Source organism: Glycine max, chromosome 10 (genome assembly GCF_000004515.6).
Source record: "Glycine max cultivar Williams 82 chromosome 10, Glycine_max_v4.0, whole genome shotgun sequence".
Taxonomy (NCBI): domain Eukaryota; kingdom Viridiplantae; phylum Streptophyta; class Magnoliopsida; order Fabales; family Fabaceae; genus Glycine; species Glycine max.
The window spans coordinates 39,724,820-39,752,448 of record NC_038246.2 but is presented as its reverse complement, the minus strand read 5'-3'; the positions used below and the strand labels follow the sequence as shown (position 1 = coordinate 39,752,448).

The window sequence follows — 27,629 nt, the reverse complement described above, 5'->3', positions numbered from 1 at the left end:
CTAACAAAACAGCATATATACATTAATTTCTTTCCCATGATGTGTAATTTCTGCGCCATGATAAGAACAAGCAGAGTGATATGGCACATAAATTGGGCTCCGGCGCCTACACGCTAGACAGTGGGAATCGAAAGTGGGAACTAGGAAAACCATAGAGATTTTCATCAATAGTGTAATGCCACCACTTCACAAAAAAGTCACATGGAAAGACTTTTGGAGATTCGGAACAAAGAGAACTCCCAAATTGTGCTGAAAATAGTGAAACGCTGTTTGAATTTATAGGGTCATTACAGTTTTAGATGATAGATATATGAAGTGTCTAAACTAGTAGAACAATTTAAGAGGTAACTCTTGCTAATCTCATTTCCTACTTTCGTACAATTATTTTTCAATAATTAGCCGGTGGGCATTTACTTGGACGGTTGGTGCATGCATGTAATTAATAACAATCAGAAGTTCCCTCATAATTTTTGAGATAGATTGAGCCTTTTACTTGGACGGTTGGTGCATATATGCATATAAATACCATCGTGCCTTTGCTTTTATTTTTGTTTCATCATTTCAGTGCTCTATTGTTCCGTCTCCTTTCCTCTCGAATTTTTGTGCTTAGGTGTGGGTCTATAACCAGTTAATATGAAGGAGGTGCTGAGTGAAGATTTGATTGTTGAGTTTCTAGAAGCCTTCTGTCTTTTTGATAGAGATGGAGACGGTGTGTATCTCTTTTTACCTTGCATGCTTCTTTTTTTTTTTAATAATTGGATTAATTTTCTCTGTCATTGTTTTTTTTTCTCTTGTGCTTGCTTGTTTTGTCCTTGAATATGTTCTCTTCAGTCTTTCTATAGAAATGACATGTGTATTTCACTATTTCTTATGTAATATATGCTACGTAATGTAAATTTAAAAAAAGGCTGCATAACCATGGAGGAATTAGCTAGTGCACTTAGAACACTGAATCAAAATAATCCTAGGAAGGAAGAGTTGCAAATCATGATGAATGAAGTGGATATGGATGGCAGCGGAACCATAGAATTTGGGCAGTTCTTGAATCTCATGGCCAGAAAAATGAAGGTGCGTATGGATCAAGAAATATATTTAATTCAATTATAAATGATCGTATTATAATGCTGAAAATGGATGCTAATAATGCATTATGTGTATGGATCGATCGAGAAGCAAAGTGAAGCAGAAGAGGAATTAAAAGAAGCTTTCAAACTGTTTGACAAGGATCAAGATGGTTACATATCACCCACAGAGGTTCAGTTAACTTCTTACGCAAGCATCTCAATTAATTTGTTTGACCATAAACGTTAGTGTAATTAATGTTACACACACACACACACCTATATATATATATATATAAAATTGATTTTTATGTACAGTTGTTATCTGTGATGAGAAATATTGGAGTGAAGGTCACAGAAGAAGAGCTGGAGCATATGATCAGAGTCGCTGATTTGGATGGTGATGGTCGAGTTAATTATGAAGAGTTCATGAGGATGATGACTATTTAATTCATTGTTATATTAATAGCTATATAGCTCAAATGATCAATAAATGCAAAATGACACTATTTTCTTTTATATGAAACAAATGCAAATGATATCTGAAATGAAAAGTAAAATATTTGCCTTTAAAGAAAAAACAATGTTTATAAAATTAGTTGACTCTATATAACTATTACAAACGTACTAATCATTAAATGTCTAGTTGGACTGATTACCTGGCACAAAATTTCCCTTATATTTTTTAGATTTCAATTTGATCTTTTATCATTACTTTGTATCAAACCAAATATATTATGTTTACAAATGCGAAATCATCAGACTCCATATAATTTCGTTATCAACGTACTGAGATGTTTAACAAACTTTTCATTGATTAATTAGCGGTACTACTTATTGCGAACAGATGAATTCTAGCTTGTACACAAGCTTTTTACTTACTAATGAAGCAAAAGGTTAATTACTTGGTTTCCTAATTGTGTTTATATTCAATCACTTTGCTTGAAAATTAGATAAGGACAAAGAAATAATTTTTTCTATAAAAAATATTGAAAATAAGATAAGGGTGGCTGTATTGGATATATATATATATATATATATATATATATATATATATATATATATATATATATATATATATATATATATATATATATATATATATATATTAAATTCAGATCCGGTAAGCGTACTGTATTAGGATTAATGACAAAAGAGTGGGTTACAAACAAGTTTGGATTTACTCGTTGCCGTCCCACTAAAAAAAGGGTATGTTTAGATTTAAAAGAGACATGCTTAAAATTGTAATAATCATTCCATTTCCGGTTGAGTTTTATTAGATATGGGAAAACCTGCGAGTAATCTAATGCACCATTTTTTTATATTTTAATTTATATATTTTTAAATAAATTATATATTAAACTGTTAATTATATTTTAATTTAAAAAATATACAAACACTATAAACAAAATAAATAAAAAATAGATACATCATGTAAGTTCATTTTGTCTTAAAAAGCTAGCCTAAGGTTCTTGCATTGAGTATCCAAACAATTTGCTTGAACTTGAATTGGATACATCCATGAGATTCAGGTTAATAAATTCTTAGAATCTGAAGGACTTTCCAGCAAGTCATTAGTGATCTCGTGCTTTCCTCAAAGGATTTAAGGGAGCAACAACTCAAAAACATAATTAGTTGTCTAATTAAGCAAAACAACTAATAGTGATGTACACAACCTGAATTTTTTTTATGGGCATATACAACCTAACCTGAATGTATATTGAAGCATCAATTGTCTCATTATGGATTTTTAACTAGTGAGTATTTTATAGAATTAAAGAACAATCACTAATTTTCATTTTGATGATAGTATTAAATTTTAGTTCTTAAGTTATTTTTATGGGATCTCAGACTCTAAGTTTGACTTGAATTGTTATTTTTTTTATAGTTAAGTAACCTTTGTTAGAATTGAGAGAAATTTTCAGTTATGCCTTCACACACTAACATGAAATAATCACACGAGGAAGAGAAGAGAGAAAGAGAATTTTTCTTTGTAACAATCTGATTCACATTCACATTCTATTTTATGTATTACACAGTATTGCTATATATAGTTCTTCAACTAATTTTGTTATAACAACCACTAACTAACATACTAACGATAGAACTAGCTAACTAATTATCTGAATTATTTCTATGCAACACTCCTCCTTAATTTAGATTTCGTTAGAGCTTTTAAGTCCCATCTTCCTCCTCAGATATTCAAACCTCTCCTTCTTCAAAGATTTTGTCAAAATGTCTGCAAGTTGATCTGCAGATGTGCAAAAATCCAACCTCAATCTTCCATTATACACTTGATCTCTTAAGTAGTAAAATCTAGTCTCAATATGCTTGCTCCTTCCATGAGCAACAGGATTCTTTGCAAGGCTTATAGCAGACTTGTTATCTACCATCAACAACATTCCATTCTCAGATTTTACCTTCAACTCAGTCAGCAAAGCTTCTAACCATATTGCTTGACAAGCACTCATGCTGGCAGTTATGTATTCGGCCTCACATGACGATAAGGCCACCACAGATTGCTTCTTTGAACACCAATTGATAGCTGCATTCCCAAACTGAAACAAATACCATGTGGTACTCTTTCTATCAGTTTTACCCCACACCAATCAGCATCTGAGAAGCCAGTCATCTCACAAGAATTGCTACTCAAGTTTGTAGGAAACAGTAAACCAAAACCAATAGTCCCTTTCAAGTACCTCAGTAGCCTTTTCACTGCATTCAAATGACCTTGTTGTGGTGCTTTCAAGAATCTACTCACCAAGCCAACTCCATATGCTACATTTGGTCTGATATTGCATATGTACCTCAAGGAGCCTACCATTTGTCTGAACACAGTCTTATCTACCAATTGTTTCAACCCTGATTGATCCAGCACAACACTAGTTTCAACAGGAGTTGAAACTGAGTTGCAGTCAAACATTTGAAACCTCTTTAGAACATCAGTTGTGTATTTGCTTTGGTGCATAAAAATCCCAGCCTTTGTCCTCTTGAACTCTATGCCCAGAAAATATGATAATTCTCTAAGATCTGACATTTCAAATTCAGATTTCATCTCTTGCTTAAATGTCGAGATAGCATTGAAATCTTTTCCTGTTATCAACAAGTCGTCCACATATAAACACACTATGAGGATGTCTGAAAGACTTTCTCTTTTAACATACACACCATATTCAGTAGTGCATCTCATGAATCCAACTTGTAAGAGAAAAGTATCTGTTCTCTTGTTCCAGGCTCTGGGAGCCTATTTCAAACCATACAAGGCCTTATGAAGCTTGTACACCTCTCTTTCTTTGCCTTTTATCACAAACCCTAGTGGTTGAGTGACAAAGACTTCTTCTTCTAGTGAGCCATTAAGAAATGCAGATTTTACATCCATTTGGTGTACTTCCCAACAATTGTAGCTAGTCATTTCTATTACAAGTCTCACTGTCTTCAACCTAGCAACAGGAGCAAACACTTCGTCATAATCCAAACCTTGCCTCTGAAGAAGTCCCTTTGCAACTAGTCTGGCTTTGAACTTTGTTACTTCTCCTTTAGGATTCAACTTAGTTTTAAAGATCCATTTTACTACTATAGCTTTCTTTCCTGTTGGTAGCTTTGTGAGACTCCATGTCTTGTTCCTCTTAATAGACCTCAGCTCTTCTTCCATTGCTTCAACCCAATGTGAGTGCTTCAAAGCCTCTTCCACACTAATAGGTTCCATCATAGCAAGTAAGGCCATATGGACAAAGTCACCATCAGTTGTAATTGAAGAATCTGGGAATATCTCATAATCATCCAGCCTTGCAGGGGCTTGTCTATGTCTCTGAGGTCTTGTTGATGCCGCTTCATCATGAACAACACTATCTTTTGTTTCTTCATCAGTGTGTAGACCTTCATATCTAGTTCTCAATTCAGATGTGCCTTGCTTCTCACTCCAATTCCAGGATTGACCCTCATCAAACTTCAAGTCTCTACTCAACATTAGTTTTTGAGTTTGAGGATTAAAAACCCTGTATACAACAGTAAAGTGGTAGCCAAGAAATATGAGTTTCTCACTCCTGTCATCCAATTTTCTCCTTATTGCGTCTGGAACATGCTTATAGCATATAGATCCAAAGATTTTAAGATGACTCACATTTGGTCTAGCGCCTGACCAAACTTCTTTTGGTGTCTTGTCTTCTAATCTCTTTGTTGGACATCTATTCAGGAGATACACAGATGTTGAAACAGCCTCAACCCATAATTTCTTTGGCAGGTTCTTTGTCTTTAGCATGCTCCTTGCCAGGTTGAGGATGGTTCTATTCTCCTTTTCAGCTGTGCCATTGTGTTGTGGAGTGTAGGGAGTTATAACCTCATGTTCAATCCCCTCCTTAGTGCAATAGGATTTGAATTCATTTGACATGTATTATCCTCCACCATCTGACCTTAGCACTTTCAATTTGGACTCACATTGTTTTTCGACCAGAGTTTTCCAAATCTGAAAAGTATCAAACACATCACTCTTCTTCTTAATAGGATAAATCCACACCTTTCTAGTGAGATCATCAATGAAGGTTACAAAACACCTGTTTCCACCAAGAGACTCCTCCTTAAAAGGACCACACACATCAGTATACACAACTTCAAGTGGTTTAACAGTTTTTGTAGGTATGCTTGAAACAAAAGAATTTCTAGCTTGCTTGCCTATTAGGCATTCATCACATAGCTTCTCAGGAACTCTAATGTTTGGTAGACCTGTTACTAAACCTTTTCTATTTAGTAGCTCTAAACATTTAAAATTTAGATGGCCATACCTCTTGTGCCATAGCCAAGTTTCAATTTCTATGGTGGATTGCATACACTTCTGATGACTAATCTGAATTTCAATTCTAAATGTTTTGTTAGCCGAGAATGGAGCTTTTAGGACACTCTTCTTGTCTTTATCAAAAACTTTCAGCATGTTGTCCTTCATCTCCATTGTGTAACCCTTTTCAAGCAATATTCCAAGGCTGAGTAAATTGCTCTTCATCTTGGGAACATATAAGACATTTGAGATGCATGCTTTCTTTCCATCTTTTCTTTGAATCATCACACTCTTTATCCCTTCTACTGTAATTGAGTTGTGATTTGCGAATTTCATTGTGCTCTTGGAAGTCTCATCAAGTGTTGTGAACCATTATCTTCTTCCTGACATATGGTTTGAGCAACCAGTGTCTAGGTACCAGAAGTTAGCACACTGAAGATCATTTTTGGTGGTAACCGTTAGCTGATAATGATCATCTTTTGGATTCTCATCTTGTGCCAACCTTGCTTCTTCACCTTTCACTTGAAATCCTCTACTGAATCTACAATCAGCTGTAAAATGGCCAAAGTTCCTGCAGTTGTAACACTGCACCTTCTTCTTGTCGACCCATTTCTTTTTCCCTGAGAATTGGCTTCTTGGATTTGACATAGCTTTCTGTGAAGATGATCCAGAATCACCACATTTTGAATCTTCAGTCTTTCTCCACTTCTCATCACGCCACTTTCCTTTGTTCTTTTTGGATTTGTCTCCTTGCTTGTCAAATTTTCTACTTGTTTGGGCTTGTAAGGCTTGATCATTGTGCTTCTCAGGATTCCTTTCTCTTAATCTTTGCTTATGTGCTTCAAGTGAACTTTGTAGTTCTTCAAGCTTGAAGGATGTAAGATCCTTTGATTCTTCAATGGCCACCACAATGTGATCAAACTTTGATATCAATGTTCTGAGCACCTTTTCAATCACTAATTGTTCCTTAATCTGTTCTCCACATCACTTCATCTGGTTGGTGAGTGTGAGAATCTTTGTGAAATACTCAGCTACTGATTCAATCTCCTCCATTGCAAGAAGCTCATACCGTCTTCTCAATGTCTGAAGTTTTACCTTCTTTATCTTTTCTGCACCTTCATGACTCTTTACAAGAATGTCCTATGCTTCCTTCGAGGTTGTGGCATTTGCAATTTTCTCAAAGTTGGCATCATTTACACACTGGTGAATTAGGAATAAGGCTTTGCAGTCCTTTTTCTTGAAATCTTTGTAGGTAGATCACTGGGTTTTAGTAGCACTGGCACTGGGTTCTTGATACCCGCTCGTAACAATCTCATATACATCTTGAAAACCCATAAGAGCTTTCATCTGAACATGCCATCGATCGAAATTCTTTTCACCAAGAACTGGGAGGTTGTTCATCAGAACTCCATTGCTCGTCATAGCTCAAGGTTCTTCCTCTGCTCGAATTCATCTTCCTCAAAAAACGTGAATTCACACAGAATCGCCTTTGATTGCTTCAATCACAAGTCCCACCTTTCGCAGGTTGATTCACACAGAAACAGACCCACGAATCCTTGCTCTTGATACCACTGTTAGAACTTAGAGAAATTCTCAGTTATATCTTCACACACTAACATGAAGCAATCACACGAGGAAGAAAAGAGAAAAAGAGAATTTTTCTTTGTAACAATCTGATTCACATTCACATTCTATTTTATGTATTATCCAGTATTGCTATATATAGTTCTTCAACTCATTCTGTTATAACAACCACTAACTAACATATTAATGATAAAACTAGCTAACTAATTATCTGAATTATTTCTATCCAACAACCTTGATTGTAGTTGTTTATATAAATAACTTCTGTTAGAACTCATTTACTCTAATACTGGTATTCTAAAATTACTTAAACTTTTAAGATTCAACAGCAACTACGTTAGAGTTGCTCGAACAAAACAAAAGTTTTTCTTTTAATATTAATTGGGATGAAATGATTTTTATTGTTAGTGTATAAAAAATGAATAAATAACAGAAATATTTATATATGAAGAATATAATTATATATAAAAAATGTATGGTAACTCTCGGGTCCTATACATCAAAGCTCGTGATTAATCAATTACATAACAATCTAATGATCCTGATTTCTTCTGTAAAAAAAACTTTGTTGGAAGGAGTGGGTGGAGAATATTCATATTGAAACCGTTGACTAAAGTTTGTACGTTTAACATTTCTTTACATCAACCAGGAAAGAGAGAGATCGACAGCACAGACATAAGAAAAAAATATTAAATAATCCAACTGTGAATTGTGAAGTATATTTTGCGGCCAGAGTGCGAAGTTGAGCTGACTAGAGTTTTTAAATGGAACCTAAAGTGAGTAAATAATATAATTAAAAAAAAACAGTGACATCTAGCTCCCATGCCCATCAACCAAACTTTGAAGGGAAAAAAAAAATCCTCCTCATACCATTATATGCTATTGCTCACCGTCATCTGTTAGATGATTCTGACAATCTGCCAGAGAAGGATAGAATCATTTTTTTTTTAATACTAGTAAGGTTGAAGAAAATTAGGGCAGTGTCTCACTATTCAGGGTCTATATTTAATGATCATAATCTCCATGTCACCCTGGTCAAATGGAAATCGGAACTTGGACGAAAGGTGAAGGACCGACAGAATTTCATCTTGTCATACCTAATATATATATATATATATATATATATATATATATATTACTAGCTAGTGTTTTAATTAACATTTATAACACATGGGATAAATGTGTATTTTTTATAATTAAAATTTTAAATAAGTAAATATTTTTAATATATAAATTATCTTAATTAAAATCTGTAAAAAAATTAAAAATTTTTAACATATAAATTATATGTTAGATTTATGATAAACACTTTAAAAATGATATAACCTTATTTGTGATATAAGCTTATTTTTAATTAATGATAATTTATTTTAAGAAAATATTAAAATTTAATTTATAAATAGAGATAAAAATGATAGACTGAATGGGATAAAATGTTAAAAAAATCTCAGAAAAGCTCTAGTTGAAGAATAGTTTCTTAAAATATTTAGTTGAAGAAACTCCAAAAAAATACTCTCATTTAATATAAGTATTTTAATTTATATACATAGGATTTTTTTTTTATATATAAAGGATTAGGAATAAGAACTAGTAGCAAGCAGAAAATAAAATTTTACTTTATATAACTAAAAATTTATATTAAATAGATATTTTAAATATAAAATATAAATATATTATAATTAAATTTTAAATATATAAATATTTTTTTCAACATAGAAATATAAAATATATTATAATTAAATTCAAAATTCAACAATGATATTATAAGAAAGTTTGGATCCACCTCAGCACCGGTGAGAGCGATTGATGGAGAAATTATGAAAGCAAGATTTTTCCTTCACGTGGAAGAAATTCAAGTCAGCCAACAAGATCAAAGAAAGTATTTTGTTTTACTTTATTATTTTTCCTCTGGAAAATAACCTATATTCTCACAATTTTGGTCCACATATGAATTACTCATAATAAGATATATTAGTAAAATTTGTTATAAACTTACAGGGATGATGTGTGAGTTTGAACAATTTTCTGAACAAAATTAATAGAAAAAAAAAGAAACTAAATAAAAGCAATAAATTAAAATTCTCATTTAAGTTAAAATTAATCTATGTATCTTAATTTTGTTCAGAAATTATTTCCTTAATACCTATATATAAATTTAATATAATGGAGTTAACATTTTCACTTTAAAAAGTCTAAATAACAGAGGAAAACTTATAGCTTATAAGTTGATATAATTAAACTGAGCTATGCAACCTCTCCACAAAATCTGAATTGAAAGTATATGAGTTCTTTGTTTTCAGCAATGAGACTGTTTAGCAAGTAAATTTACTTGGCACATATCGTATACATGTGAATATCTATATAGATACCATGCGTTTTGTTTAAGGATCTATGAAGTGAGGAAACTTGAAAGTTTTATGCCACTAACTAGTTAACCAAATGCTATAACTATGAACCGCTCTCTTCATGTCCGTTGTGCCTCTTTACATGATACTGTCTACCTACCCAACTTAGATTCAAGTGCCTTTCTTTCATTCCAAATGCTCAATATCTGTGGTCTCAGGTTGCCTTCTTTTGGAAAACAACATTGAGGTGAGAGAAAATAGAGAATGAAAAAACAAGATATATACATCCTTACATTACTGTTTTTTCTTTCTTTCTATTTCTTTTTTATCCTTATTTAGTTTCCCAAACAAATCTTCACCCATAAAATTATAGATAATTTTCACCAAATTAGGTTAGCTGCAGAGTAAGGCACGTAAATAAAAAATTTATAGTGAAACTATATCCTATAGGTATACTAACCCTCTCAATCAAGTCAAAGTGGACCAAGTAATTCATTCCATTTAAATATGGTAAGGACTGAATTAAATGATGGTCTTTGCTTGATTTGTTCATAGAATCACATTTATAGTTTTCATGCCATCCAGCAGTAATGGTTTTCACAATATATGATCAAATCTAGAGAAAAGCAACGCAATTAATTTAGTACCTTTGATTGTGTCAGTACAAGCATCTATTACTATGAGTCAAGGATCTGTATTTATTGATTAACTAAAAGTGGCCAAGTTATAGAGATCGAGATATATATCTGATAGGGGGTTGGGGAAAGAGAGGAACAATTAATCCAATGTCTAATTGTGATGCAAATCTATATTCAGTTTTTGTAGATCTGAAAGTTGGGCTAAGTATACCCAAATCATAATTGGTGCAAAGAGAACAAAAAATATGCAATTTAGTAGAAGTGATGGTAAGATAAGATTAGTAGACTAATCAATGCATAATTAGATATGCAGCAGAAAAAATTGAACTTAAAAAAACAGTTTTGATTAGGTGACTAATGAAAATAATTAAAAACTAAGTGTCCCCAACCTCAAGGTAGGAGAACGCACCACCGAAACGCGTTAGTGCGTTACTGTCACTGGAATCGTGAACATTTCCAGCATCCTTTCCTCTTTCTTTTTGCAAGAATCAAGCAAACATGAATGCTGATTCAAATAGAATCTCCAGATTTAGCCAACATAAGAATATACAATATTCAGCCATCCAGAAAACATGAATATATAGATATATATTTATGTGAAAAGTAGAATAGAGGAAAAACAACAATGAAATAGTATCCACATCCATCGTATAAATACAAGATGCAAGAATGAATTGAAGAAACCTTTTTTAGGGTTCTATGAAACCGGATGAAAATCTCGAGGAGGATCAGAAAGCAAATTAGGGTTTCTATATGCTTCCATTCAACAGGTGAAGCAGCCACATGATCTGTTCTTACCAATAGAAGGTAAACTCAGATCATGCTGGCAGCTTCAACTGCTGCAGGTGCACAACAATGAAGAGAGTATATATACAAATAGATGACCCTTCTTCCCTCCACGGACCGTAGTAGCTAGCTTATCATCTTCATCTATACATGTTTAGTTTCTTAGGCTATGTATGTATATATACACACACATGTTGTGTCGTTGTTCCTCGTTTCTTCTTCAAGAGGTTGATGAGTGAAGATTGCTTACAGATAAGAGCGATGGGAAGATGGCAAACGTATAGCTAGCAAAAGCATATTAGAAGTATGTGGTTCCTTTTTAGTTTTTTGTCTCCCTCTTTTGTACGTTTTTTTTATTAGGCTACATTTTGGACCATCTCTAGTTCTAAGTAGCTAGTTTTCCTGTTTCCAGTTTCATCTCTTTTGTTTCATATGTGGAAGATAGATCACTGTCTTCTTTTTTTTTTTTTTTTTTTCTTAATTTGTATTTTTGTGTTAGTCTATACATTTTTTTCTTTTTCTTTTTTTTGAGGGGGTGGGGGTCATGTATTACAATATACATATTTTGATATAGTATTTGTTTTAATTTTTCAATTTTTGAAACTGCATGAGGGGTACTGTCATACTCATGAATTTATCGATGTATTAATATCAAGAAAAATGGAAAATTAAATTGATGTAATTAATATAATATTATCATACGTTAATTAATCCCTCTAGAAACATAAAATGATTCCTTCTCTTTTGGGGAGGGAGAATTTATTGCATGAAAGGGATATATAGCACTAATTAACAAGCTTCATAGGGAAATTTGAATAGAACAGGCCATTAATCACGGGGTGTGGTTATTATCAATTGGCCATTTTGGTAACTTCACAGTTGAATTAGAAGATGATGAAAAGTAAAACAAGGAGAAAAGATATGTGTGTGCATGTGGTCCTATTGTTGAAACGAATTTAATAATATCACGCTCACGCCACCACATGCAGACACTCTAGCGAGAGTTTCTATATGTCTCAACGGGCTTTTAAAACTTTGGTTGGATGCACCCTTTCATGCTTTTTTCTTTCCCTCTCTTTTTCTCATATTGTCTGTGTTGTATGTAAGGTAGGCATCAGTTAGAATGAACCAAATAGAGTATGGGAACAATGAGTATATAGGGGACCATTTTGCGATTTGCGCGGATCCCATTTATCCGTCTAACATAAGGTTCACACAATCACACAAAAAGGAAAATAAGAAAACCAACAAAGGCAACATTTTCAAAACTTTTCTCTTTCTACAAGGGAGATAAAGTGTTCTATACATCATTAAACTCAATGTTTGTGGTTAATAGCCTTTAGCTCCCTACACGATAGACTAATTTCCCTTTTTTTTTGGGACAAAAAGAGATATAAAATTAAGAACTTGAAAATCAGGTGAAAAAATGACTTTCAAGGAAAAGTATTTTTTATATTTTTATCTCTTTGATTTATATTAAAACATATGTCACAAAAATTTTAACTGCATACCAACTGAACAGTAGCAAGTGGAGAATTGGAAATAAATATGAATGGAGGTTGAAATGATCACGAAATGTATTATAAAACCTTTGTTAAATTTTTTTTTAGTGTCACCACTGTTACTATCATTTCATTTCAACCATTATTATTACTAATATTGCTGTCACCATCTGTATCAATGTTGTCACAAAGTGTCACTGTTGCCGAAATAAATTCAAATTTATGTAACTTATATTTAAGTTTTAATATTAAAATTGAAAATTAAAATCACAAAAATAAAAACTAAGTGAAAATTGATTTAATAGTTTTTTTTTTAATTTCAAAACTTAAAATATACTACTACCCCCTGAACAGGTCATAAACTTCTGTGGTGACACCTCAGACTTGACTCAGTAGCACATTTCACTGTTTCTATTGTCTCATTTCAAAATGCTTTCTCTTCCTTGGAGGGAGAATTTGCAGTTGGGATGAAACACTAGTTTGGGGGCACACTTTTAATCACAACGAACCTTGACAGTTCTCATCATGGCGGCGTTTCTTCCCCTCGTGGCATAAAATCGAAACATCAAACTTTTAATCGGAGACACTATCATTTTTTACGAGCCAAACGAACCTCTTTTTGATAATTCTAACACCATGTACACAACATTGGAATAATTCTTATTATCACTTTATGGAGACCAATTCATCATATATTTGGGACAAGGTAAAACGAGATTTTACTGTAGAAACTCCTTTTCTTGGGTTAACAAAATTAATAATTAAGCTCTTTTTTGGTATCCTAAGGCTGGCTGAACTCACTAAACGATCAGAAATAATCGGAGCAATTAATCATACCGAAGTGATAAAGTTTAATAACCCACTAACACACTGCCAAAAAAACTAACCCATTCATTCTCTTTTTGTGGCATAGTTAAGTAATTCTTTATTACCTCTACCCTATATATAGTTGGTTGTTGGAGAAAAAAAAGGTGTTCATGTGTACGCGTGTGTATCGAATCAGCTTGCTTGCATCTCAAGAGTATTCGGTCCATATGAATCTAAGAAGAAAGCATCAAAGGAAAAAGAAATAAGAACCTCCCAAGTCAAAACAGACCCAAATTAATCAAATGTTTATTTTACCTAATTTCTTATCATGTGTGAAAGTCAGATATATATGATGTTTAATTTTGAGGTTAACTTGAGATAACATGGTTGAGAGGAAGTTTAGGTAGAAAAGTTTAAGGCAAAAGCTATCACGTCCCTTTTTCGTAAAGAAGAGAAAGGCACCAATACAAATGCAAGGAAGTTGCAATTATGTAGGTTGCAAAACATCAATTAAAGAATTACGTTGGTACATTGTTTATATCATCTAGAAACATTTAATACTTATTAGTATCCATTTTATGCAATAGATAATATAATCATAAATAAAATGTATTAACCGCAAAAAATAATATTTTTGTGGGTATTAAATTTGTCACTAAAAACAACGGTGAATTACATGCCTTCATATGCTTTGGTGGCAGTTACAATAGCAAGGAGTTTTACTGTTATTTAATACGGCATGTTTAAATTGCTAGTGATTTTAATTTTGATTATTTTATTTCTTAATTCAAATTCTTCTAATAACACATTTGACTCCAAAATACTATTTATTATAAATAAATTGAAATGATAAAAACATAAAAATAAAACACTACATGCACTAGCTTAGATAATTAAGTTAAGCAAACGAGTTAATGTGTTATTTTTCTTAGCAGTTACTTAAAATAGAGGGTCCTAACCCTCAGTGAACATTGTTAATGTTTAACATAACAATTAATAAAGTGATAGTTTGATTTAAATTGGGGTCTACATTTGTAAGACCTTTTATTCTTTAATTAATTTTCATTCAGTTTCAAACCTCTCACACCAGTTAGGCAGTTTCTTCTATTTAACATCCGTCCTTTCTCTTCTTTTCTTTTTTTTTTTCATTTTATTTTAAAGAAATGTAAAAAAAAGGAAGTACTTTTCTTTTCCCTGCAGGTAAAATATAATGCTGCTTATTAATTTATGCCCAATATGACTAGTTGAAAAGGACATCTATTATAGGAGAGGAAAAGAAAAACCTCCGTTAATTTTATAAGAATACAACACTTGTTACGATAAAGTCAATATAATGTGACATAATTAATAGATGGAAAAAACTTGTTGGTAAAAATAAATTCTTTAATTAGTTCTCGTGAATATCTTAAATAATTGGTTCTTAATTATCAGCCGATAATAAACTTAGGTTGCATATTATTTTCATATTTTTTAGTTTTTTTTTTTCATTTTTCATCATTTCATAACAAGAAAAGTATATTTTGTTGTTCTCCATCCCAAACTTAAAATTATTGTTTATCCTGAAACAAGCACGAAGTTTCAAAGTGTACTGTAATAATAAATTCCTTAATTCTAATTAATTGAGATTTATTTTCTTCTTTACTTTTAGCTTATAATGAGCTGATTTTAAAAATAAAGGGAAAGGATATATATGTGTAGGGTGCCTAAATTGATTAAATAGAAACGAAGGTGGCTCAATTTACCAAGTCAAGTTTTGAGGCATAGAAACATGCAATAGCGAAACACACTGAGCAGCATTTGTTTAAGCTCAAAATCTCACATGGTGTTGAAAGTGAGGAAAACAATTTAGTCACAAGTAGTGTTCAGAAGGTGCACAACATCGAAGTGCGGGTGAGTCAAAAGACAATAGCAAACAATTTCACAGTAGGTGCAAAAACATTGGTAACTCCTAAGTATGAGATACATAGGATATAACGAGTTAGGATAGACATATATAAGATCAAATATCCATTAAACATCAGTAGACAACTCAGTCAACATAAGTATATACAAAATTGGATTTTAGAAGTGAAGAGAAAAGAGGAATTAATATTCCAAAGTCAAGTAAGCACAAAATATCCAAAAAGGAAAACCAAGAGATCAGCAATTAATTATGTGAAGTGTCATCATACTCATCCATTGATGAATTTCAAATAAGAGAAAATAAAAACCAATCTAAACACTTAAAACAAGTGAAACTAAAATGAACGAGTATTTGGGTTACCTCTCAAGTAGCTGATTTAATGTCCCGAGCCTGATGGTCCAAGTTGAGGTTGTTGATTTCCCATTTGTAAGCCCTTCAAATTTTTTGTAATAGCCTCCAATTGAGTAGACATGAGCTTATTCTGTGACATAACACTTTCTGTGTCAAGCTACAATATACTCCTCTTTTTGAAGTAACACATTTGTATTCATTAGAAGCCACGGAGTCAATTATCATCCTGATCCTTCACCACAAAGGAATAAAAAAAAATGCTTTTGGAAATGTAGGTTGAAATTGTTTGCACAACAATATAAACATGCGCTATAATTGATTTGATTCTTGAATATTTCTTTTTTAATCCGAACTAACCCAATAAATCAATGAATTAACGTTTAACTTTGGCTAATACATTTTAAAAATTGGTACTTAATTTTGTCTATTTTTATTTTTTTTCCCTCTCCGTTCATTTTGATTTTCGTATGGTTTATCTTATATTACAAAGTGTATTAATTTATTCGTATTTATTATGTAATTCTTATAATATTTTAAGTAAAAAAAATTATGAAATGTATAATATAATAACTATAAAATAAATATTTAGTCATTAAAAAAGAAGACATGTTTTATTTTTTATTTATATAAAATTAAAATTCATATAATATTGACAATAATTAGATATAAAAACTTAAAAAATTGTAATAAGTTATTTTTATGACAACCTGATGCTCTATAAAATAGCCTGGTCATTATTTTCCAAATACAATAAGAACAATAATATAATTTTTTGAATTTAATTTATTACACAAAAAATATTACAATAAAAATATTATCATAATAATTGTTAATCTTGATTTTTCATAAAAAGTAAAACAATAAAAAAATATAGAATTTTATAATATCAATAAGATGTTGGTTTGAATAAAATTCTGAGCTTTCCGATAAGAGTGTCAGTAAGATTTTAACAAAAGGTAGTTATACATGAATAATTCATTAGTGTACAACTTGTAAAATAACTATTGCATATCCTAAGAAAAACTAATTTATCAAATTTGAAATTATTAAAATCCTTTTAAAACTGTGACATAAGATAGAATAAAGAAACTTGCTTTGATTTTTATTGAATATAATTATTTAATATGAATAAATTATATGGTAAGCTTTTAAATTTGAAAATTTGTGGCATTAGACTGCGTTGACATATATGGGAAGTTTTTTTTTTTATTGTTGCTAATTTCAGAGAATAATGTATGAATAAAGAAAATGCGTGAAATGCATTATAATAAAACTTACTCTATATTTGAGCACGCGGGATTAAGACTACGATGTATTATAAAAAAGAAAGTGTTATCAAATACCGAAGCAAAATCAAACCCTTTGAATTTTCAAGTTGACGAGCAATTTGACTGGTCAACTAGTATTAGCTTTTGAAAAAACCATTGTTAGGTTTAATAAAAAAGAAAGTGTTATTGTGTGGTGTTGTAGTCTTGTAGAAGTGCAAGCAAAGGTGAAATTGTCAAACAAGCAAAAACAAAACAAAACCATTGTTAGGTTTAATAAAAAAGAAAGTGTTATTGTGTGGTGTTGTAGTCTTGTAGAAGTGCAAGCAAAGGTGAAATTGTCAAACAAGCAAAAACAAAACAAAACCATTGTTAGGTTTAATAAAAAAGAAAGTGTTATTGTGTGGTGTTGTAGTCTTGTAGAAGTGCAAGCAAAAACAAAACAAAACCATTGTTAGCTTCATTTGACCGCCTGCTTTGAATTTGCATTGGGAATTTTATATATATAGTTGCTCACTTGCTTCTCTTCACATTTTCAATCATTGTTAACTTTTTAAAACCTATTCATCTCTTTTAATTTGCCATTTTTATCTTTATTTTCAATCATTTTTAAAACAATTAGTCAATAATTAAAAATAACCTTGTATAACAATAAATTATTTATCATAAATTTAAAATATAATTTATAAGTTCAAAATATTTTAATTATAATATAACTTATTTATTTCAAATATATTTAATAAAAATATATATTTATTATACGGACTTAAATACTAATTTATTCTTATTGGATAAAATAAAATCCTTATTATTAACAATAAAAACATTTGTTGGCATGACAAAGTTTGAATAAACTTCTCAGTAACTATTTAGATAGTAAAGTAAATTAAAATTTTATCATAAGTTAAAATCAATTTTTAAAGGAATTAAATGAAAAAGTTTGTATAAATTAACTTATCCACCATAAACTTTTTCTTTGACATATTGGAAAAGCTTAAATATGAACCTATATATAATCTACAATTTGCGGATTAACCTATATATAATCTACAATTCCACTAAGGTTAATAATAGGAAACACATAAATTTTTAATTTTCTGCCGATTCCATTTAAACTGACTGTCAAATATGAGTTCGGCCCGTTGGTTAATATATTAACAAAGGGGCTAGAAAAAGATTAAAATATATTTTGTTATTTATATTTAATTTTTCTTTTTTTTCTCATTCTTTATAAATGTTTTAACATAATTTATTTTTCTCAAGATTCTACTGCAAAATCATTTTTTCTATTTATAGTTTATTTTTTCTTTTTAAGGAAATTTGGTCTACAAATGATATGTTAGGCAAAATAGTCGAAAAATTAGTTAGACGTTGAAAAATTAACTTATTTGATAAATTAGTTTAAGTAAAAAATGAAAAAAAATAATAAAATCATAATTTATTCAAAAAAAATATTAGGAAAAAAAATAAATACGATAAAAGTGAAATAAAACAAAAATTAAAAATTAATATTTTAAAAAAAGTTATTTGAAGTAATATTTCAAAAAATGTTACAAATTATCAAGACTATATATTAATAAAAAAACTATTAAAAATTATTAATCAAGAAATTAAATAAACTTTTTAATTAATAAAAAAATAAAAACTAAATATGTTAATAACCAAAATGTCAAAGCATGCTTAAATAAATAGAAATGAATTGAGCTGGTTTCTTAAAAAAAAAATGTCAAGCATGTCACCAAAAACAGGATTCAATCCGGCCTTTTCCATACTGCTTGTTAGCATTTACTAAATAAGACGAGATCCTAAAAGTTGATTTTTTTTTTTACTTTTGACCAAAAAATCTATTTTCTTTTAATAAAAACCGATTCTCCATTCAAAGTGTTACTGTGTTAGGTCTATTTTTTTAAAACAAAAAAAGGCAAGTAAAACTTTTTATTGATGATTGATCAATAACCTGTATAACTCATGGTGTGTTGCAGATTTCAGCTTGCAGCCAATAAAACCCCAATCATCAACTTGTATTTATTAAAAAAACAATATAGAGACTCTCCAAAGTAAAATAATTGAAAATGTTTTCCTGCCTTTAGTTCTTTGGAACACAATGCAACAATTAAAAATTTATGAGTTTGAAGACGACAAAGTTTAGTTCATCCATTGTTTCTATATTTTAATTTTTTATTTCCATATTCTTAGCTATCCAGTAAGATTAGGAATAGTTTCTGTTTGTTGTAACTGCTTTCTGTTACTAACCGCCAACTTTCTTTCTTTCATCAGTGTATATATATCACCTCATATTCATCAATAAAGCAAGCTGGTTTGGTTATTTTGTTGTTTCGACTTTTCATTCTTCATGGCTTTAATTTCATTTTGTAATGGTATCAGAGCCCTTAGGAAGAGCTCTATTGCGCACTCGATATCTTCCCTTTATCCTCTTCTATCCTTTATCAACCATGAGTAAGAGAGTATAGCAAACACCTAGCATGGATAGTTGCCTCTACCTCCATCCAAGCGAGAACCCAACAGTGGCTCTTGTATCCCCAGTTCTAGACCCTTCTAACTACCATTCATGGAGCAGATCGATGATGACAGCTTTGAGTGCCAAAAATAAGGTGAAATTCGTAGATGGAAGCGTACCTGAACCACCAAAAACAGATCAAACGCATGGTGCATGGCATCGCTGCAACAACATGGTCGTATCTTGGATCGTGCATTCGGTATCCACATCCATTAGACAGAATATTCTATGGATGGACAAAACGGAAGAAATATGGCGTGATCAGAAATCCCGATACTCGCAAGGTAATCTCCTTCGAATCTATGATCTTCAACAAGAGGCATCATCAATGAAACAAGGTGATCTTTCTATTACTAAATATTTCACCAAATTACGCATTGTATGGGATGAAATACAAAATTTTAGACCAGATCCTGTTTGTTCTTGTACTGTGCAATGTACCTGTTCTGCTCTTGCCATCATTGTGCAAAGAAAACTCGAAGATAGAGCGATGCAATTTCTACGTGGTTTAAACGAACAGTATAGCAATGTTCGATCACATATTCTGCTTATGGATCCATTGCCTACGATATCGAAGATTTTCTCGTATGTATCACAACAATAATGGCAGTTATTAGGAAATAATCGCATGGCAGGTATCAATCTTGAACCTAAGGGAAGCTTGATCAATGCCGTAAAATCCACTTGTGATTTTTGTGGAAGAACTGGACACACAGAGAATGTGTGTTACAAAAAGCATGGCCTTCCTTCCAATTATGATGGGAGAAGCAAAGCAAGCAATATCAAAAATGGAAAGACATGCACTCATTGTGGGAAAAGCGGACACACTGTTGATGTACGTTATAGAAAGCATGGATTCCCCCTGGGATACAGGTTTTCCAATTCAAGGAACACTACAAACAACATAGTGACAGCAGATAGCAAAGTCACAGATGACCAAACGCAGCATCACGAGTCTCAAGAAGTTCATTTTTCACCTAAGCAATACGGGGCATTACTTGCTTTAATCCAACAACCATCTCATGGGAACTCAGCGTCTACTTCGTCTAATGTCAAACAAGTTGCCTCCGTTTCTTCATGTTCTATTGATCCAGCATCAATCACGGGTAAACCTTTGCCTTTTGTAAATCACACACACACACACACTCACTTCTTGGATATTAGACTCCGGAGCAACTGATCATGTATCGTCTTCACTAACTCACTTTCACTCCTATAATCAAATCAACCCTCCCATTATGGTCAAATTACCAAATGGTCATCATGTTACTGCTACCCATTCAGGCGATATATATCTTTCAGCTTCAATAATTTTGTCAGACATTCTTTACATTCCTTCGTTTACTTTTAACCTCATTTCAATATCTAAACTTGTTTCCTCTACTAACTGTAAACTCATTTTCTTTTCCACTTCATGCATATTACAGGATACGAACACTCAAGCGAGGATTGGTACAGTTGAAGTGAGAAACGGGCTTTACCATCTTACCCCAAACCATATAGCAGCACACACTGTACAATCTGTCATCACTCACCCAAAATGTAACATCACTCCTATAGACCTTTGGCATTTTTGCATGGGGCATCCATCTTTTGAGCGCTTACAATTCATGCAGTCCTCTTATCCTTTCTTGCGAAATAATAAGAATTTTGTGTGTAATACATGCCATTACGCATAGCATAAAAAGCTCTATTTTCCTTCTAGCAATTCATGTGCATCACGTTGCTTTGATCTTCTGCATATAGACATATGGGGACCATGTTCAAAGCTTTCCTTGAATGGTCATTGTCACTTTCTCACCATTGTAGATGATCATTCTCGATTTACCTGGGTTCATCTCATGCATACAAAAGCTGAAGCACGTAAAAACATTATAGATTTTACTGCATATGTTGAAACTCAGTTTAATAGCAAAATTAAAACTATAAGAACTTACAATGGTTTTGAGTTTTCCATGCATGATTTCTATGCCCTAAAAGGAATAATTCATCAAACAACTTGTGTTGAAACTCCTGAACAAAATGGAATCGTGGAACGTAAACACCAACATCTTTTGAATGTAACCCGAGCTCTTCTATTTCAGGCAAATCTTCCACACAGTTTTTGGTGTTTTGCTTTACTTCATGTTGCATACTTAATAAACTGCATTCCTACTCCTTTTCTGCAAAACATATCACCTTATGAAAAGCTTCATGGTAACCCTTGTGATATTTCCAATCTTCGTGTTTTTGGATGCTTGTGTTACATCAGTACACTCAAAGCCCATAGACAAAAACTTGACCCACGAGCTCACCCATGCATTTTTCTTGGTTTCAAACCTCATACCAAAGGTTATCTGGTCTATGATTTGCATTCCCACAATATTAATGCATCACACCATGTTGTTGTTTTCTACGAAGACCATTTTCCTTCTCTCCATGAAACACAAACTTCCCACACAAATAATTCTTCTCCCTCTCCAGCACCCTTCACAAATAATCATACCATTTTTAAGCCTTTCCCTTCACCTGCTTCTTCCTCACTCGTACCCACTAACCACATTGATAATCATCAACCCTCGACCTTACGACGCTCGTCCAAAGATAAACACCCTCCTACCTATCTTCAAGATTATCATCGTTTTCTCACTTCAACGACTGCTACTACCTCGACCAACGTTCGGTATCCTCTCAACTCAATTTTATCTTATTCTCGTCTTTCTCCATCTTATCGTCATTTCATTATGTCCATTTCTGTTACTACCGAACCCACTTCCTATGCTGAAGCTTCTCGTCATGATTGTTGGCTTAAAGCAATGTCAGCCGAGTTACATGCTCTCCAAATGAACAACACTTGGACTCTTACTACTCTACCACCTCATAAAGATGCCATCGGATGTCGATGGGTATACAAGATTAAGTACAACGCCGATGGCATTATCGAACGGTATAAAGCACGCCTTGTTGCCAAGGGCTATACACAAAAGGAGGGACTGGATTTCTTGGACACCTTCTCACCCGTGGCAAAGCTTACTACTGTTCGCTTCCTATTAGCCCTAGCAACCCTCAATGGATGGCACCTACGACAACTCGATGTCAACAATGCCTTTCTTCACGGCGAGCTCGATAAGGAGGTATACATGCAACTTCCTCCTGGTCTCTCTGTTGATAATCCACACCTAGTTTGTCGTCTCCAGCGTTCCTTATACGGTCTAAAACAAGCAAACAGACAATGGTTCACTCGCCTTTCTTCTTTCCTTCTTTCTCATGGTTTCCAACAAGCCTCCGCTAATCATTCCCTCTTCTTAAGCTTCACAGGTAATTCAACTACTGCACTTCTTGTTTATGTTGACGATATTGTCTTAACAGGAAACAACATTGATACTATTCGTCATATCACAACTCTTCTCGATCAAGCTTTCAAAATAAAGGATCTTTGTACTTTAAAGTTCTTCCTTGGTCTTGAAGTTGCTCGATCCCAACATGGTATTCACTTGTGTCAACGAAAATACACCCTAGATATCCTCTCCGATTTTGGTATGCTTGGTTCTCGCCCCAACACCACTCCTATGGACTATGCTACTCGTTTGCATGCCACATTAGGTGATCCGCTATCTGCTGAAGCTTCATCTTCCTATCGTCGTTTGGTTGGCCGCCTCATTTATCTCACAAACACTCGTCCTGACATAGCCCATTCTGTTCAGCAATTGAGCCAATACATGGCTCACCCCACTACTGCTCACTCACAAGCTGCTTCTCGTGTTCTTCGATACCTTAAGGGTACTCCTGGCTCTGGTATTTTCTTCTCCGCCACTGGTCCTCTCCAGCCCAAAGCCTTCAACGATTCCGATTGGGCAGGCTGTCGTGATTCTCGACGCTCCGTCATCTATCTCGCCCACTCCATTATTTCTTGGCGCTCGAAGAAACAATCTACGGTGTCTCGCAGCTCCTCCGAAGCCGAGTATCAAGCTTTAGCCTCAAGATACAACTTGCGAGCTGCAGTGGCTCACCTACCTTCTTCAAGATTTCCACATTTCGTTTGTTCAATCAGCCATTCTTTATTGTGATAATCAATCCGCTATTCAGATAGCCTCTAATCAGGTTTTTCACGAGCGCACTAAACGCATTGACTTAGATTGCCATATTGTCCGTGAGAAAGTGCAAAGAGGTCTCATCAAGCTTCTCCCTATCTCGTCTTCCATGCAACTTGCTGACATTTTTACTAAAACTTTACCTTCATCTATGTTTAAGAATCTGTGTTCCAAGTTGGGAATGTTGAATATCCATTCCCAACTTACGGGGGGCTCTTAGTTATCCAACAAGATTAGGAATAGTTTGTGTTTGTTGTAACTGCTTTCTGTTACTAACCGCCAAAATATATATATATATATATATATATATATCACCTCACCTTCATCAATAACGCAAGTTGGGTTGGTTATTTTGCTGTTTCGACTTTTCATTCTTTATGGCTTTATTTCATTGTTACATATTTAATGTCGTGAATTAAAATAGTTTCATTATTTCACTTAGGAAGTAACATAACTTGTTCTAAGTAGTGTGGCCTGTTCTAAATGCTGAAGAAAGAGAGTAACTTTGGGTCCAACGTTCAAATGTTTTTTTTTTCAATTATTTTAAAGAAGTAAAAGAATATCGAAGCTCAAATACTAATTATATTGTTGCTCTGATGAAGATTTTGAAATTTAAGCTGAATGATTTACGATTGAGTTTTTGAATGATATAAATGTTTTTGAATTCTAATTAAATCATAGATTGTTACTGAATGCTTTTGGGAAATATTTTAGTTTTTGTGATGAAGCAATACTAATATAAATGCTAGGCAAACAGTTCTTCTAAAAAAAAAAAAAGACTAGGCAAGCAGTAAAAAAAATGACTAGGAAAAAATGTAATTAGAGTCACTGTCTCCTCATTGGAAAAAAAAATGGAGACACAATATTTATATTTCAAAGACAAATTTAATATCGTTTTATTTCTGTCAAGTTTGAGAAAACAACAATTTATATTTTTCGATGACTACTAACACTAGTCACAAGAACGGTTGTTGTCACTATATATTTGTAAAACATTTTTTTTTATCTTTGATGACGTAATGTTTTCTTCGTAATAAGGATTAATGAGTCTAATTACAATCATGTACCCATGACGCTTTGCAAGTTATTCATATTGTATGTATATTACTTATAAAAAAGATCACTCTTTTAATTTATTTTTTTGGTATTGAGAGCACTCTTTTATTTTTTACATTCAACAATATTTTTTTATAGAATAAAATGCTTTTTTTTAATGAAAAATCTTGCATATTCTTATATGAATAGTATTAACACTATTCTTTTTACTTACAAACATTATTTTACTAGTAAATTGAATCATAAAAAATGCTAATGTTGTCTGCATTTTTCATTCGTAAAACATCATTAATTTATTTTCTTGTTTTCAAATTGAATGCTATGTAATTCCAACATTCTCTATACATTGCATGAGTTCTTACACTAATTAACAAAAAAGTACAACTTGTTTTTCTGACAGAAAAAAATACAGCTTTTTTATTATTTATATTTTCATTACTTGAATTATATATAAATATATATATATAGTATTTGTGACTTTTTTATCCAAAAAATACAAAAAAAAATATTTACTAAAATAATACAAATTACTATTCACGTTAAGAAATCGATTTTTCAAAAATCATTTTTTCAACGTGAATAGCTAACTTTTTTTTTATCTTAGTTTAAAGATCAGTTCTTCCCGCCAATTTTGGAATTATATAAACTGAGGTTTTTTTAGGACCTGATTTCATGAAGTGTGCTTTTTTTAAAATAGTTTTTTTAACTGATTTTTTTATTTGTCTTATTTTTTTATTTTACTAATTTATATATATTAACTTATAAAAAATATAATTGATCTAGAATAGTATTTAAAAAATAATAATTAATCCTTAAATGAAATCAAATTCATCTAAATTGAAGTAGACTAAAAAAAAGACTTAAATAAATAAATAAAGTTTATCTAAAATATGTGACTTAGATAAATAAATAATTATTTATGTTTATGTTTATGTTGTTTTGTCGATCAAATGTTAATGTGGTCCCTAAATATAAACTGTGGATTAAAGAAAAATTTTATTAACAAATAAATTTTAATTTTTTTATAGAAAAAAATTATAAGAATAGTCGTGTTTTCTTTTTATCCACACAGAAATGAATATCTAAGAACCAGATAAACAAAAGTGATGTTCCATATGTCACATCCTAAATCATCCAAAGAAAATTTATTCGGTGCTCTCAAGCCAACAATGTTAAATTTATATCATATTTTTTGTATTTTAAATATTTTATTTATTGTTGGTAATTTTATATATTTTATATATTAAATATTTTAGTTCAATTCAACTTGTTGGTTACATGTATTTTTTTAATTTTAAATATGTATTTTAATAATCAAATAAAATGAAAATACAACGAAATAAAAACACTCTCTCTATATATTTATCTTAATTTTGGTATAAAATATTATATAGTTTTTATGTGAGTAATGAGATTACACTATACTACTCATAGAGTTATGATCAATCAATCAATTATTACATCAGGAGAACTTCTAAACTAAGAAATAAAAATAGACAATATTAAAAAAAATTAGATATATAGTTACAATACATGAAATGTATGTTAAGGTGAACTACTATCCAATCTTTTTTATTTAAAAAATGTAAAAGTAACAAAATACTAAATATTGTTATTTTTAACTAAATTATTTTTAAATTAACTTTATTTTATTTTAGTAAAATATTTTAAAATAAATCTATTTAATAATTGGAATATGAATTAAAAAATAAAATATATTAAAAAATGACAGAATGTTTGTGAGTATTCTTAATATTTGTAAAAAATTGTTATAGTTTATTATTTCATTATGTGATGTTAAATATTTTATTTCATTTCCTTCAAGTCTTTATTTACTTTCTAAATACATGATTATAAATATACCATTATGAAATGTTTCTATTTCCATGTTGTTATCACAAACTTAAGTTTCTCAAACTACAAAATATTTTCACTTTTAAAAAAGATTTCAATAATATAAAAATTAAATTATTTTCAGTTTCAACAATTTAAACATAAAAATATAAATAATTAAAAAGAAAAAAATAAATATTAAAAAATTAGAAAAAAATTTAAAAAAACCAAATAAAATATTAAATGAAATAAAAAAAACATAAAAAATTAAAAACAAAACCAATTCATAACATTGTTTTGAAAAAAAATACTGTTCACAATGTGAAAAATAAACTATATCATTTGTATAAATATTTTTTACCTGCGTAAATATTTATTTTATTTATATTATTTACGTAAAAAAAGTCTAGTATTTGTTTTTTAAAGAAATATAATATTTTATAGTACGGGAAATACATCTCCCATCATTATCTTGATGTAAATCATCTTTAAGATTCCAAGCTTGATTTCTTTCCGTTAATGCCGTACACTTAAGAGTAGAAGATAAAGAATAGACTATAAAGCATAACCCCATTTTGAGGCCAAAAGCTAGCCAACAATGAATAAAACAAACGGGAAAAAAATGAAAAATTAAAGTAAGACCATCTTAATTATCTATGTATTTCCCGTACTATAAAATATTATATTTCTTTAAAAACAAATACTAGACTTTTTTTACGTAAATAATATAAATAAAATAAATATTTACGCAGGTAAAAAATATTTATACAAATGATATAGTTTATTTTTCACATTGTGAACAGTATTTTTTTTCAAAACAATGTTATGAATTGGTTTTGTTTTTAATTTTTTATGTTTTTTTTATTTCATTTAATATTTTATTTGGTTTTTTTAAATTTTTTTCTAATTTTTTAATATTTATTTTTTTCTTTTTAATTATTTATATTTTTATGTTTAAATTGTTGAAACTGAAAATAATTTAATTTTTATATTATTGAAATCTTTTTTAAAAGTGAAAATATTTTGTAGTTTGAGAAACTTAATTAATTATCTTAACTATCAAATGACATGCCATCCATTAACATCCACTTTCAATCAAAATATAACATGGAAACAAAAGGAAAAATCCATTATACAAACAT

At 31.0% G+C, this 27,629-nt stretch overlaps 1 protein-coding gene and 1 non-coding gene across 2 annotated transcripts; one reads left to right on the top strand and one right to left on the bottom strand.

The window, feature by feature from the left end:
* Positions 1-516: 516 nt before the first annotated feature.
* Positions 517-1,657, top strand: LOC100780227 (calmodulin-like protein 8). Its single transcript, XM_003536071.5, has 4 exons — positions 517-709; positions 908-1,068; positions 1,174-1,254; positions 1,380-1,657. The coding sequence occupies exons 1-4, from the start codon at positions 634-636 to the stop codon at positions 1,509-1,511; spliced, it is 450 nt and encodes a 149-aa protein (XP_003536119.1). The 5' UTR covers positions 517-633; the 3' UTR covers positions 1,512-1,657.
* A 9,503-nt stretch (positions 1,658-11,160) lies between these two features.
* On the bottom strand, positions 11,161-11,238 carry MIR167G (microRNA MIR167g). The gene has a single exon (NR_048727.1). It is a non-coding gene; the product is annotated as a microRNA MIR167g (primary transcript).
* Between the last annotated feature and the right edge of the window lie 16,391 nt (positions 11,239-27,629).